Source organism: Podarcis filfolensis, assembly GCF_964270895.1.
Source record: "Podarcis filfolensis genome assembly, chromosome: 14".
NCBI classification, from domain to species: Eukaryota; Metazoa; Chordata; class Lepidosauria; order Squamata; family Lacertidae; genus Podarcis; species Podarcis filfolensis.
This window is the reverse complement of record NC_139616.1, coordinates 4,893,653-4,909,692: the sequence shown is the minus strand read 5'-3', so window position 1 is coordinate 4,909,692 and position 16,040 is coordinate 4,893,653. Positions and strand designations below refer to the sequence as shown.

Here is a 16,040-nt window from a genome sequence, read left to right as displayed (position 1 = left end):
GCTGGATAAGACCAAAGGTCCATCTTGGCATATTTCCATAGTGATTAGTAGCCATTCATAGTCTTCTGGGGAACCTGTTCTTTTAGCACATGTATATAACTTTGAAAATGACCATCTGCCTCCCATTAAAAACAAGGATTTAAGCCACCCTTATTATCACATGTTGGCATAGGAGGCTCTGGACTGACCTGGAAAAATATTTCTGTGTTATGCAGTTTTCTGTTTTGTTTGAAAGCTTGCTAACTTACATCAATAGACATTTGATTTGGTAATAGACATTGCTCTGTCAGTTTGTATTTTTTATTTTTAACCAGTGTCTCCTGGTTGTGGTAGGAAGATGGAAAATGGAGTGCTATTCACAACAATATTTACTTCTTCTTTCTTCCTGTTTTTAAATAGAGCTTGTGATGAATATGTAATTATTGCACCCCATCCTCCATCTTTTGTTGATTAGTATTGGTGAGATTTGGAAAAAGTTAGCACATTGCTATTCTGCCATTTGGTGACTATGGTTTATAAACCATAGACAGACAGACAGACAGACAGACAGACAGACAGACAGATAGATAGATAGATAGATATTTCAAAGGCTAGCCATGTTTAGGGCATTTTGTGTATATATCTGTGTCAAGGTTGGGGCATCTGTGGCCCTCCAGATGCTGTTGGCTGGGGCTGATATGAGTTGGAGTCCAGCATGGACAAGGATCAGGAACATAGCTGTCAACGTTTCCCTTTTTTAAAGGGAATTTCCCTTATTCTGAATCGGATTCCTCGTAAGAAAAGGGAAAGTTGACAGCTGTGATCAGGAATGACAGGAGCCATAGTTTCAACCATTCAACAGGTTCCCTATTTTCATTCATGTGTTTTAATATGTACCAAGTCCCATATTTTTATGTTAAAATATCAGATTCAAAAAAGGAATGATAAATCTCTTAGTGGGCTTTTATTTTAGTAAACATCATTTAAATGAGCCAGTTATGCAAGTTTTGAAAAGCTGGGAGTAGATAGAGAGCAGGCAAGATATCTGTGACCAGACAGTACATCCCTCTGACTAAATACTGAGAGAACCTGCAGGAGGACGTAGGGCTCTGGCACTAGATAAACACATCCAGGGCTAATTTCTAATAGGAAGCAAACAACTTTGGTGTGTAGGGTGGGGCTTCCTTAAACAGTATTAAAATACTTGTTTCTTTTCCTGGGGTAATAGTAACAACAACAACAACAACAACAACAACAACAACAACAACAACAACAACAACAACAACAACTTCACTCCCTTCATAGGGTGAAGGGGGTCCTTTATAGCAGGAGGTTAGCAAGTAGCAGATTTCTGTGGAACTGTGGCTAAACAAGTTAAGCCGAGTGTCTTAGTGATTTGGGGCTCCAAAATCAAGAGGGAACAATTTTCAGGATTGCTTGAAAAATTAGTGCTTTTCTCCATTTGCTTGCTAAATGGAAAGAAGTCATTCTCTAGACAAGCCTTCAACAGCTTGGTGTCCTTCAGATGTTTTAGTCTTCAACTCCCATCATTCTCAGCTAGCAAAGGCTGTTGTAATTGATAGAAGAACCTTAGGAAGAGGTGGAAAGGGCTCAACTCTGGTCATATGCAAGCAGGTGGCAAATAAAAATATTCAGTCTCCAGCAACTCTCTTGTTTAATTCTGTTATGGTAAGCTGTCATGACAAAAATAATATAAAAATAAAGCTAGTACTCCCTTCAGTGTATATTGCATTGACTACTGCTATAATATTATGGTTAGCTGAAGGAAATCAAAATAGAGCTAAAGTAATAGTGGTTGTTGCTGTAATTATTTTTATAGCACCATTGATGTATATGGCACGTAGGGTTAGTAGGGTATCAAAAGCAAAAGAACAGGTAGTGGATCCCTTTAGTTTCTTAGAATTTGGATTTGACAGTGAAGAAGACAACTGAGAGGAAAGGGGGCATATGTAGTGGGATTGAGAGAGGCAAATGCAGTTGCATGTACTTGGTGGAGAGTTTTGAGGATTAAGAGCAAGAGAAGCCACAAAAGAAGGGTGCTTTTGAGGAGGGACTTGGAAGAAGTTGCATCAAATAGAACTCCGGTGGGAGTTCTAGGCGTCAGGGGCACCAAGGGAGAGAAAGTGGGAGACTTGGTACCTGTTAGTCCACTCTTGGTCATTGCTTCTTTGCTTAACAGCCATGGGAGTGCCAGTTGTAGGAAAGTGATAATCAAAAGTTGCTTGACTATCAGTTTTCATTTCATGGATTCAGGTTTTCCTGTTGGTTCTGATTAATGGTAAACTTAAAGGAGTAGGGAAATGAATAGAGAATAGATCTGTGTGTGGCTACTGGTCATAGTACCAAGGAAATTGCTGCCTTCAGAAGCATTGTTCCTCTGAACTACCAGAACCTGGAGGCAGCCTGTTGAGAAGGGTTGTTGCCTCCACACCCTTCTTGTTAGCTTCCTGGAGGCATCTGTCCAGCCATCACTAGAAGCAGGACGCCAGTAAGTGGTTTCATCCAGCAAGCCTGTTCTTCTTTCTTTTTGCTGCAGTGGTATGCCTTCATGATTGTAAGCCTTGTTTAATCTTTTTTTGGAAAGAGCGCTATCCATGTGGTTATCCTTGTAGCTGGAGGTTATGAGAGTTTACAACTAGAAGGTGCTCTTTATTGCTACCAATTCTGAGAACATTGCTTGCTATACTTAACAATTATAGTCCTTAAAAACCTCTTGTGAATGGGTATCTTGACTCATTCTTTTGAGGGCATTACTGGTAGGTTTTTGAGGAACAAAATTGTGCGTGTTTATGGAAGAAGCTTTGGGTAATGCTTGACATACTATCACAGCAGATTTCCCTAAAATCATGGATGAGCTTATGCTCAGCTTCAAATATCAACAATCCTTAATTCAGGGAGAACAGTGGCATGTAACATAGACCCTTTTCTCTTCAACTTTAAATAAGCATTAAGCAGATAATTTATGGACCTGTGTCTAGTGTTGATCTTTAAAAACTGTATTTTTGTACTAGGCAATTGTTTGTTTAATAAATATCTTCTCTTCTATTTGTAGGACTAATGGCAGGTGAATAAACCAACATGGCAGCCATGGTTCCACCAGTGAAGCTGAAATGGCTTGAACATCTAAATAGCTCTTGGATCACAGAAGATAGTGAATCTATTGCTACAAGGGAAGGAGTCTCCATCTTATATGCTAAATTAGTCAGTAATAAAGAAGTAGTACCATTGCCTCAGCAGGTTCTCTGTCTCAAAGGACCTCAGCTACCAGATTTTGAACGGGAGTCCTTATCAAGTGATGAACAGGACCACTATTTGGATGCCCTTCTTAGCAGCCAGCTGGCTCTGGCTAAGATGGTGTGCTCAGACTCTCCATTTGCTGGAGCACTTCGCAAACGTTTGCTTGTGTTACAACGCATCTTTTATGCACTTTCTAATAAATATCATGATAAAGGCAAGGTGAAACAGCAGCAGCATTCTCCAGAAAGCAGTTCTGGGTCAACAGACATCCATTCCGTTAGTGAGCGGCCAAGGTCAAGTACAGACGCGCTAATAGAAATGGGGGTCCGGACTGGACTGAGCCTGTTATTTGCACTGTTACGGCAAAGCTGGATGATGCCTGCTTCAGGACCTGGTATTAGCCTTTGCAATGATGTTATCCACACTGCGATAGAGGTTGTGAGCTCTTTGCCACCTTTATCTCTAGCTAATGAAAGTAAAATCCCACCAATGGGCCTGGACTGCCTGTCTCAGGTAACAACATTTCTTAAAGGAGTAACGATTCCCAACTCTGGAGCAGATACTCTTGGACGGAGGTTGGCTTCTGAGTTGCTGCTTGGCTTGGCTGCTCAGCGTGGGTCACTTCGGTATCTCCTGGAATGGATTGAAATGGCACTAAGTGCATCAGCCGTGGTCAACACAATGGAGAAGAACAAAATGCTGCATACACAGGAGGGGATGATCAGTTTTGATTGTTTTATGAACATATTGATGCAAATGAGGCGGTCATTGGTATGTATGCAGAATGTATACTTCAAATTGATTTTCTTAATTCTTGGCTCTTACTTCCATTAACAGATTCACTGCATCATTGAGATTTATAGAAGTTTTGGAGTCCCTGTGTGCCTGGATTGGCATGAGTTATACTTAGGGCTCATCCAGACTGCATTTTATGTCATGTTTCTAAGCCCAGGTCCATGCATTAAAGCTCTGTGTGTGAACGTGTTTCCCCCCCGTTCCAGTGTTTTCCCTGGGAAAACCCACGTTTTAGTGCTAAATTGGAGCAAATGGCAGTCAGGTTTTCCATACATTGCCATTTATTCTTATTCAGTGGTAACATGATTTTTCCCAGGTAAAGTGCCAGGATGAAAAAAAAAGTGCTCTGACATGGCACTTTAAAGCACGAACCTGTGTCAGGAAAGCACAGTGCAAAAGGAAGTCTGCATGAGGCCAGAGTGGCATGACAGTATCAGAAATATCTGAACTGGGATTGATTTGTCTTTAACTTTAACATACTTGAATATTTGTATAGGCTTTAACTTCAGTCATTTGATTAAACAGAAATGATAGACAATGTCAAGAGCAACTTGTAACACTGCTAAGTAGTTGTAATTATTCATTGCAAATAAAGCTAGCTGGGACAATCCAGTAATTCAATAATAAAGGATTTTAAGATTTTTGTTTTTAAAAAATACTTCCTTGAGATTTTTTTCTGTGATACTTCTGCCCACCACTTCTGCTTATTTAGATGAAGCAAATTAAAGTTTAATTGTCTGCTCCATTCTGCTCTGAAAATTACACTTGTTAATTCAAACCTGTGATTGCCTTCACGGTACTATTTTAAAGATCCAACAAAATTGTAACTAACTTAAAAATGTTGGTAGTAGGGCTGCAAATTAAAGGCTTATTCTTAAACTATGAAATAATAATGGTTACCCACATACTGTGTAGTTTCATTGCTTGGGGAGATGGGGACTCAATTGTGGCTTTATATTTTCTGTGAGATACTGGTTGGGAATAGGGAATAAGATCACATCCAAAGGGCACTTCCATAGGTAGGCCTAATTTTCACTCCCAATATGAAGATGTTAGGCAGACTTAAACAGAAGCATCCAGTGGCTTGAGCAAGTGATTGCAATCCTTCCCCCCCCTCCTCATATGTGCACATTTTCAACCTTGACGTGCCCCTTTGTTTTGAAATGTTTGTCAAATAGCTCACATTTCTTTGTGAGTTTCAGCTCAGTGCATGGATAAATGTATTCAACAATTGGAGGGGGATGTGTAATCTTATACAACCCTCCAGTGGTTTTAAAGTATGCAAAACGCAAAACTTGTGAAGCAGATTTTATTAGTAACTGGCTTGTTTTTCATTTTTCAAAAACATGAATTAAACATCTATCTTGGAGTGTTTTTGTTGTTTGCCTTTGTTTTACTAGCAGGAATGCTTCTAAACTGCTCCTTTTGAGCAGCTTGGTGTATTTGGTGTATAGTTAAGAGCCTGACCTGTGACCAGGGGACTCTGAGCCAGAAGCTTCTGGGTAGCTTTAGCCCATGCCACATTGTGTGTTTTCCTTCACCTTTCTCTGTAATGTAAGGGTTTTATAACCTGTCTTAAGGATGATGGCAGGAATGTGCTTATGCTTATTTCAGCACTTGAGAAAGTACCAAGAAAGTAGTTGACTTGAAGGAACCCATGTTCTTTTTGGTTTTATTTAGGGAAATCGTCTAATCTTTTCATAGAGGATAAAATAACTGTGTGCAGTGACATTATTTCCTCTGTGATGTTTTATTTTGCAGGGCTCATCTGCTGATCGAAGTCAATGGAGGGAGCCAACAAGAACATCTGAAGGTTTATGCTCTCTTTACGAGGCAGCTTTGTGCCTCTTTGAGGAGGTATGTCTATCTAACCTTTAATTAAAGAGTAGTTTCTTTCTTTAAATCTGCATTCTTCCGGTTGTGTATTTCTCACCCCAAAATAGTCACACTGATGTTGTCCCAGTGCTTCCATGGATTTCTACCCTATATTTTGTCTTGCTGTTCACCTGAATTTCTGTCCCGCCTCTATCCAAGACTTAAAGCATTTATGAGTAGCAGAATAAAAAAGATATAAAAAAGGAATTTCAGAGGTGAGGGCAGTCTCAGAGAACAGCTGTTGATGTGCCTATGCTGTTTGATTTGGTCAGGAAGGTGCTCTTGGCTCATGCTGAGGGCTATGAGGAAGCAACGGAGTATAATATGTGACTCCCATTCTACAAAAGGGAAGCATGAAGTGGAAAGCTAAGCAGCAGATCACAGAATTATAGAGTGAAAAGGAACCCCAAGTGCCACCTAGTCCAAGTGTTGTAATATCTTAATTTCCCACCCTGGACTGTCATATTTAGTTTTGTGATCAAGAACACAAGAGAGTCTGGCTGCTGGATCAGCCTAGTGTCCTGTGTCCTGTTTTCACAATGGCCATCCAGATGCCTCTGGGAAGCCTGCAAGCAGGACCCGAGGGCAGTGGCGCTCACCCCACTTGTGATAGCTGCTAGTCTTCAGAATATGTAATTTACAGATTGGACATGTAGTCCCATTTGAATCTAGACTTGGTGCTTGAAATAAAGTGATAACATGATAACTGAGCACAACATCCCTTCTGTCTCCTGAAATGTATTTCTATTTTGCTAGGTTTGTCGCATGGCTTCAGACTACTCTAGGACATGCGCCAGTCCAGACAGCATTCAGACGGGTGATGCTCCTGTTGTTTCTGAGACCTGTGAAGTGTATGTTTGGGGCAGTAACAGCAGCCACCAACTTGTGGAAGGAACACAAGAGAAAATTCTTCAGCCCAAGTTGGCTCCAAGTTTTTCTGATGCTCAGACAGTGAGTGACTGGGGATTTTGTTTGTATGTGTGTTATCGGTGTAGTGAAAAAGAAGAGATGAAGCTTTCACTGTTGAAAAACTTTGTATATCACTGCCAAATGTGAAAAATGCATGCTACAAGTTTGTAGTTCCTGAGCTATATATGGATCCCTTGTTCTAAAAATTAAAATAACCCTTTATAGGCAGTTCTAAATAAATTATTTTTAATGTTCTCTAATTTTCTTCCCACAATAGATTGAAGCTGGCCAGTACTGTACATTTGTAATATCTACAGATGGCTCTGTTCGAGCTTGTGGCAAAGGCAGTTATGGCAGGTTGGGACTGGGCGATTCCAACAATCAATCTACACTGAAGAAGCTGACTTTTGAGCCTCACAGATCTATCAAAAAGGTGTCATCATCCAAAGGTTCTGATGGCCACACATTAGCATTCACAACAGAAGGAGAAGTCTTCAGCTGGGGTGATGGTGACTATGGGAAATTGGGCCATGGAAATAGCTCAACGCAGAAATATCCAAAACTTATCCAGGGCCCTTTGCAAGGAAAGGTATGCTTACACAAAGGAACTGAATGGCACTTTCCTTCTTTCATAGCGTTGCTTTGGAGACTTCATGTGTTTTAGGGCTTCTTGTTATCCACTTTTGCCTTTGTTCCTTATTGCTGTGGACCATGGGGTGGAAACAGTGGAGTTCTCTCCTTTCAATCTACAGGGAGGCAGAATGTTTTCCAAAATCAAGATTGAGCTGGGGGCTGGCTTAGGAGGCACCTTCCACATCCTCTTTGGGTGTTAAGAAATGACTACCCTAACCCAACTGGCCTTTAAGCATGATTCGAGCTTTTGGTGCTGTCTAGAAAGCTGCAGTCATACTAATTTATTTATTTAAAACATTTATATACCGTGGGGGAGGGGTCACAGTGAATTAGAAATACCAGAAGAAAATGTGCTTATCATAAAACCACAAAGTAGGTTATTCACTTTATGTGAAGGCTGGCGAAAAATGTTTCCAGCTGACAATGGTGTAATGTTGGTATTGGACTTGCCACTTGAGTCAAGCCAGGCATGTAGAATGATGGTGCCAGTCATGTCTGTGAGAGTTTGGTTCTGGCATGGGGATGTTCACCTTGAGTGGATTGATGCTTGTGGCAAGCCCAAGACACCTGCTGCTTGGAGTGCAGCCATACAGAAGGATGTGTAGGGACTTTCATGTTTGGTTTGGCATTTGAGTGGTTTTTCTGAATTTGGACCGACTTCAGCTGAAATTTGAGGCTTTGTGATTAGTGGCAGTTACAAGGCCTTGGTTCAGGTCTCTCTTCCTTGTAGAGTTCACGGGGAAGGGGAGAGGAATGAGGAAAGTCTCATTGTGTCTCCTGTGTTGAAAGCAGCATTTCCAGCACCAGTTTAGTTTTAACTCTGTCTCCCCTTTGCATGCAATGCAGGTCGTGGTATGTGTGTCAGCTGGATACCGGCACAGTGCTGCTGTCACAGAAGATGGTGAATTGTATACGTGGGGAGAAGGAGACTTTGGTAGACTAGGTAATGGAAACAGTTTGACTTGCCCAGTGATTTTAGGAATATAATTAATTTTTCATTGAAATAAAATCTAACATTAAAGAAAGGTACTGGGATTTACGTAAGACAGTACAGGCGGCAACCATTTTAGGCACGTCCAATTGATGCACAATCACTTGGGTCCTTTTGGACCCGGAAGGCGGCAAAATGAGGGTGAAACAGGGTGGGACATGCTTATATGCACTCTGTCGACACACACCGGGGCTGGGAACAGTACCCCCATGCAAAATGGTCGCTGCCTGTACAAAATAAACTTTACTATAAACTTTTAACCAAGTAATTGGACAGAGCTAAATAGTAGCAAGACACACTTTGATTTAATGGTATACTATTTATCATGCATGTTTCTTGTATCTTTACTCATAAGTCTAGGGTTTTTATTTTTTGTTGATCATTGATAGGACAGTATAGGACTGTATACACATTTAATTAATAATAATAAACTGTTAAAACTGTTTCTTGGGTGTTTACTACATGTATACTGGCTCAAAGTGTTCACTAAAACAGTTCTAAACTGTTTTGATTGTGCTTTTATATGCTGTAACATGCTGTGGATCTTCTGGTGAAGGGTGGGTAAGAGATGCTGATGCTGATGATAATAAGTGTAATGCATTCATCTTTGGTGAGAAATTTATTTTCTTTACTACATAACCCAAGTTTTCATGTTGACAGAAATAATTATTATTTTCTTTAATGCATAAATAATGTTTCCTTTTTCTTTCTTTCCAAGGTCATGGAGACAGCAACAGCCGTAACATTCCAACTTTAGTAAAAGATATTAGCAATGTCGGAGAGGTTTCTTGTGGCAGTTCGCACACCATAGCTTTATCGAAAGATGGGCGAACAGTTTGGTCATTTGGAGGAGGAGATAATGGTAATGTTTTTTCCATGCAATTTCTCCTAGGTTGTGCTTGAGATTGTACAGAACATCATCTGTTAAGGGCATGGTGGGGGCAGAAGGTCCATAAAACCTCCGCTTCCTTGTTCTGCCTTTCTGGCCATATTCAAGTGCAGAAACAGCCAATGACTGCATTTGGATGGTCGCCCATGGTTTCAGAAACCATGGTTGACAAAGTGGTGACCATTTGCTGTAGTCATATGCTCCTTTCTCACCCTACTCTTCCTTTCCTATCTTCACACACCAGCTTGTGCTAGGCCTATTTGTGTCTAAAGTGGGGGGCTCTGGCAATTTCAGCTAATATCCTGGCTGGTTATCCTGGTTTGTTATCTCAGTTCAATCCATAGTTTCCTGGTTTGACCATGAGAGGCAACTCTGACTTGATGAAGCCAGGATCTTGCATTCCCACATTCAAATGTAACAGGGCTTAATATAAGCCTGGGTGTGGGAGGAACATGCTGTTGCAGCTTCATAAACCATGGTTTATGGAGCTGTGGATGATAGTCCAAGCCTCTGTTGCTACGATGCTTAGGTCTGCAGGCTTTGTTTGTGAAGGCTCCTCTCACAACTCTCTCTCTCTCTCTCTCTCTCTCTCTCTCTCTCTCTCTGTGTGTGTGTGTGTGTGTGTGTGTTGCTGGCCATGGTAGAAGATTGTGTGGTCTCTTTGAGTTTATGGATTGTGCCCTAAATCAGTAAACTAGTATGTGGTAATGATTCATGTCCTTATATGTATTTGGAGAGGTTTCTTTGTTAAATTGTAGCTGTTATGATAAATTTTGTATGCAGTTCACTTTAAATATTTCCAGTTTAAAACTGCAGATTATGTTAGATTTGTGGTCATTGAATGGCCCAAGAGGTGCAGGAGGCAACATAAACATTATTGATCTCTTGTGTATGATCCCAACAGGCAAACTTGGTCATGGTGACACCAACAGAGTGTACAAACCTAAAGTTATAGAAGCCCTACAGGGAATGTTCATTCGGAAAGTTTGTGCAGGAAGTCAGTCTTCACTTGCTCTAACCTCAACGGGGCAGGTAAGATGCAAGCAGCATTGCCAATTTCACAAAAGTTCCTAGCCCAGAAACCATTCTTACTATCCATTTGTAACAGTGCAAGTCATTTGTGGTTTATCAGCAGTCTGAGGAAAAAGGAAAATTAATTAAGTAAGTTTACAAACGTTTCTCTGCCTACTCACTGTAGGCAAGGGAGTGTTTACAAGTTTGACAATAAGACATTTGTGTTTTGCTGTACTTCTTTCTTTGTTGTGTGTTTTTATACTTTAAAAGTAGCCAAAGTGATATACAGTGGTACCTCGGTTTTCGGACATCTCTGTTGCCAAATGTTTCGGTTTTCAAACGCCAAAAACCCGGAAGTAAATGCTTCCATTTTTGAACTCGCCTCGGAAGTTGAACGGCTTTCACTGCGTGTATCTGTTGTTTTTCACAATTTTCTCTATTGACCTGGCAAACTGTCTTTTGCGCCTCTGTTTTGCACGTTTTGGAAGTCGAATGGTCTTCTGGAATGGATTACGTTCGAAAACCGAGGTTCTACTGTATTAAAAAAAAATCAAAGAATAGAAAGTAAAGTCTTAAAATACAGTGGTCCCTCCAGTTGCGCGCGGGATCTGTTCCAGAGCTCTGGTTGGATCCCAAGGTGTACGTATCCGGAGGTGCTGATTCAGCACATGTGCGCGGCGCGGTTTAGTGCTTCTGCATATGTGTGCAGGGCAAAACCTGGAAAAATACTTCTGGTTTGCCATGCACGTATCCCGAAGGATACATAACCGGAGGTGAACGTAAGTAGAGGTTCCACTGTATTGCAGTCTAATAAAACTCACGTCCTAAATAGCAGCTGTATGCACATGGTTCATATCTAACATCCTTTCAAAGGGAAACATTGTTGAAACCTTAGATTTTCCTGTAAGAACTCGTAAGAGAAAACGGTCAGCCTCCACTTCAATGGTGAAGAATGAAAAAGAATGCAGTTTAGTGCTATGTGGATTTTACTGATTGTAGATAGAAATTATGAATCACCACCTCCCAAACCTAGCAGTTGCTTGCAGTATTCCCAGTATGCAAACTGAAAGCTATGCACAAAGGGTCTTTTTACTTTGCTTCACATCATTTTGGTTGCAGTACTCTGTGCTTACACAGGATGCCCATGAGGAGTTCTCTCTCCATTGGTGTGAAATGAGGATGGGAAATCCATTTGAATTTGAGCACCATATATGGTTTGGTGTAGGACTGCAACTTTTAATTGCTGAAACAACTAAGCAGTTTTAAAACCTTGCAATTCACCTTTTAAGTGAATTTATTTCTTTTTTAAAAAAAATTATTAAAGATTTCTTAGTTTACAAAAATACGTGCATTGCATCTTTTTTCAAGTTGTGTTTTCTACATATCAGTTACATTTGTTGTGAGACATTAGTGTTGCATGCAGTATTAGGTTGGGAAGAAAAGAGGGGGAATGAGGGGGAGGGTGGGGATGGCTCGTGGGGTGGCGTGGCAATACTTCTATTTTTTCTACTTAGTGAATGTGTGGGGTTTTATGTAAGCATCATTTGTGTGGGTTCTCTTTCTATTCACTTATTATATTTCCTTGGTGGTGATAGAGGTTTGGGGTGGCCTAGGGTGTGGTAGGTTGTCTTTGCTTGGCAAGTGAATTTATTTCTTAAAATATTTTTCATAGATGTACCACTAAAGATGCATCACCTTTAAAGAGGCTTTCCCTGCTGTCTTTCACATTGGGCAGAAAGCTCTTCCAAGATGATGCCTGCTATGACTCATATGCTTCATCTAAAGACAAAGAATATAACCAGCTTCAGAGTAATTGTGTTTTCCTGTATGCAAATTTAATTGACTCGTCATCAGTTAGTGACCAAGATTTCTTTAACAGTGTGACAATCCTAACCGGATTGCAGATGGGGCTTTTGGACTAATAACAATGATATTTTGTGTATTAAATTCTGTGTATTTTGATCCAGGTGTACGCTTGGGGCTGTGGTGCATGTCTCGGATGTGGGTCTTCAGAAGCTACAGCGCTCAGGCCCAAGCTGATTGAAGAGCTGGCTGCAACGCGGATAGTGGATATTTCAATTGGGGACAGCCACTGTTTGGCACTTTCTCATGGTAAACTATAATGTAATACTAAAGCTTATTATGGCAAATACACATTGGTTTTCAAGTGTGTTCAAAACTGTTATTCTTACTGTTACTTGTTTTTTGTTTAGATAATGAAGTTTATGCTTGGGGTAACAATTCCATGGGACAGTGTGGCCAAGGGAACTCCACAGGTCCCATTACAAAACCAAAGAAAGTGAGTGGCTTAGATGGAGTAGCAATTCAGCAGATTTCAGCTGGAACATCCCATAGTCTTGCCTGGACAGCCCTTCCCAGAGACAGGTAAGCAATTATATACTGATAATAACCAAACCATTTAACGTTTATGCATACCTAATGGAATGGGTCTTGGCTCCATCACGTGAGGGTGCCTTTGAATCACAATGCTTTGTGCTTAACCAGATCCCCTCACTTATATATTCTTGGCAAGAAGAGCTTGTTCTGTTTTTAATGAGTCATTACTTATTTTGATTGATGTTTAATTTTTGCTCCATGGTCATTTTCTATTTGATTTGCAGACAAGTTGTTGCCTGGCACAGACCTTACTGTGTGGATCTTGAAGAAAGTACCTTCTCCCACCTCCGTTCTTTCCTTGAGCAGTATTGTGACAAAATCAACAGTGAGATTCCTCCTCTTCCTTTCCCATCCTCAAGGTATTTGTTTATATGGCATATGCTATCCTGTTGATTTTTTATATATTATTATTATTATTATTATTATTATTATTAAGGGCACATTCATGCATGGAAAGTCTTGGCTTGCATTTCCAGAATGAGAGTTCAGATTTGTGCAACAGTACTAGGGCTGGGCAATATATATCAGTATATCACCCAAAACTGGTTTGAAGTCAATACAGTAGTACCTTGGGTTAAGTACTTAATTCATTCCGGAGGTCCGTACTTAACCTGAAACTGTTCTTAACCTGAAGCACCACTTTAGCTAATGGGGCCTCCTGCTGCCACCGCGCCGCCGGAGCACGATTTCTGTTCTCATCCTGAAGCAAAGTTCTTAACCTGAAGCACTATTTCTGGGTTAGCAGAGTCTGTAACCTGAAGCGTATGTAACCTGATGCGTATGTAACCCAAGGTACCACTGTATAGTTTTATCAGTTTCATAATTTTTGACATGACAATATATCACGGATCATGATATGTGTGTGTCCGTGTCCGTGTCCGTGTTTGTGCTATGCAAAAATCACACTGTGGGAAAACCATGAAAGCAGTCAGTGCTTCTCTTGATTCCTGCAACCCCTGTTAACTGCCAGCTCAACTCTCCCCTGCCTTATGCAGGGGTCATCAAATCACAAGAGCAGACACCGGCAAAAATCATGATGCAGGAAAAACTGTGAAGCTAGCCAATGCTTCTGCATAACGCCATCATTATTTCAGACATCATGATATATTGGTTCAGTTACCTCTGGAAGCAGCTCTGCAATTGAAACCTCCCATTTGGTGGGATTTGCCATCAAATGCATGCGGCCTGTGTGGACCCAGCAGGATCTTTCCTTCACTTGGAATATGGTGTTGGTTTCCAATGGCAATTGGAAGGGTTCTTTCAGTTTTACTGTAGCTCTTTACGTCAGGCTGGATGGAAGGACCAATGAGTCAGCTTATTTCTGGGAAAGAGGAAAAACTAACAACATTTGATCAGCTCTGTGTGCAAAGTCTTAGAAACTTCTTCAACTGTAAAGTGTCTCTCCTCTTAAAACTCATTTTCAGGGTATTGGCATTTTGATGTTTGTAGGGAAAACATTTAAACCTCAACTCAAGAAAATTAATCTGAAAATACAGTTGAAACTATATATATACACATTTAATCAGAGGTGTTCTTTCTTTATGATCAACATTATTATCAAACCTAAGCATAATGCGTAACAATATTTCACTGGGTGTAGCAGTGGCTATACTGGTCTGTCACATCCCACTGCTGCCCAGCTGGTGTTAGGTTTGCTACGATAAAGAATTAAAATAACAATAAAGTAATAACCAATGCAAAATCATTCTTAAGCAAAGCAGTTGAAATCAGCAGCAGATAAAACCGGACAAAACCAAATAAACAGCAGAAGAAAAGCCAGTCTCAGCAGAACAGCAGAAAAGCCACAAGCCAAAGGCACACTGAAACAAAAAGGCTATGTTTCTCCTGAATGCTAAAAGCAAAGAGGCCTGGTGGGTTTTCATGGGGTGTGTTCCTCGTTGTCTGTGCTGTTGCTGAGCCCTGAATGTTGTTTGGTTGTATTGTGACAGTTATACCAACTAAACCATTGTAAGACTATTGTGATATGTGAAACTTTTTGTTCAGATGCTGGGCATGAGTACTGTAGAAGGGAAAATGTACCTGATAGCAATAATTGGAGATCACAGGTAAGCCTGGGTTAATGGCAATCCCTTGTTTTTCAGGGAGCATCACAATTTCCTGAAGTTGTGTCTGAAGCTGCTCTCTAACCACCTTGCTCTTGCATTAGCTGGCGGAGTAGCTACAAGCATACTTGGAAGGCAGGCTGGCCCGCTTCGGAATTTATTGTTTAGATTGATGGACTCTTCTGTTCCAGATGAAATACAGGAGGTAAATCTCCAAAGTGAACCACACTTGCTTGTGTTTTTAGGTTGTGTGCCCTATTAATTCAAGTTGGGAAGGCAATCTAAAAATCTGACACCTAGAAACTCAGTTCAATATTCTGCCACAAGTTCTCTAACTTACCTGACTGTTTTATCACACTTTGTTAAGCTGAAACTAAAGTGTGTGTGTCCACAGCTTTGTTCCCAAAGCAACACCACACTCACAATCACCCTCCAACTTAGGGAATTCCCAAAGTTTGTTAAAATACAAAAATACTTACACATAACTGCTCCTGCACCCCGTTGTACACTGAATGCTTACTCTTGTGCAGGAGAGCTGTTCAACAGTGGAACAGTCTTGCTCAGGAGGTTGTGGGCTGTCCTCCATTGGATGTCTTTAAGCAGAGGTTGGATGGCCATCTGTGATTGATGCTTTAGTTGAGATTCCTGCATTGTAGGGTTTGGACTAGATGATCCTTGGGGTCCCTTCCAACTCCTCAATTCTATGATTCCAGGAGATAAGGAAGGGAGTAAATGTTGCACAGCTTATAGCAGTTAATGGGCATCTAGTCTTTTCAGTTGATATATTGAAACTAATGTGTAGAGTGGTTGCAGAGCTATAATTTCAAAATGCATAAGGTGAAATGTTTCAAAAATGCTTTCCAGGGTAAGTTGAAATAGTCTCAGCAACCTCTCATTCCACTTCTTAGGTTGTAATTGAAACTCTGTCAGTTGGAGCCACAATGCTACTGCCTCCATTGAGAGAGAGGATGGAATTGCTGCATTCCCTTCTACCCCAAGGTCCTGACAGATGGGAGAGCCTGTCAAAGGGGCAGGTAAAAAGTCTCTTGGAATTAGCATTTGCTTGAACATGCTTCCATAGTAGCCACTATGGAGGATAACATGGTGTTATTCGGCTGAGGACATAAATTCTATGCTGCTGTGTAGTGTGTAGGTTGGGGATAAGTAAGCAAACAAAATCTTCGTTTTGTTTTCAGAGTAAGATGTAATTATGTGGGTCAGAGGGACAATGGGTGAC

General features: G+C 40.8%; 1 protein-coding gene across 50 annotated transcripts in view; it reads left to right on the top strand.

Moving 5' to 3' along the window:
• HERC1 (HECT and RLD domain containing E3 ubiquitin protein ligase family member 1) overlaps positions 1-16,040 on the top strand; it is a 110,206-nt gene that overhangs the window by 12,412 nt on the left and 81,754 nt on the right. For all 50 annotated transcript variants that reach the window (XM_083586041.1, XM_083586030.1, XM_083586040.1 and 47 more), the window contains exons 2-13: positions 3,053-4,008; positions 5,794-5,889; positions 6,664-6,858; positions 7,094-7,405; positions 8,296-8,392; positions 9,159-9,302; positions 10,234-10,361; positions 12,311-12,455; positions 12,557-12,728; positions 12,965-13,099; positions 14,843-15,008; positions 15,712-15,837. In XM_083586041.1, coding sequence (XP_083442167.1) covers positions 3,079-4,008; positions 5,794-5,889; positions 6,664-6,858; positions 7,094-7,405; positions 8,296-8,392; positions 9,159-9,302; positions 10,234-10,361; positions 12,311-12,455; positions 12,557-12,728; positions 12,965-13,099; positions 14,843-15,008; positions 15,712-15,837 — 2,646 coding nt within the window. In that variant the 5' untranslated portion in view covers positions 3,053-3,078. The remainder of the gene's footprint in view (positions 1-3,052; positions 4,009-5,793; positions 5,890-6,663; positions 6,859-7,093; positions 7,406-8,295; positions 8,393-9,158; positions 9,303-10,233; positions 10,362-12,310; positions 12,456-12,556; positions 12,729-12,964; positions 13,100-14,842; positions 15,009-15,711; positions 15,838-16,040) is intronic.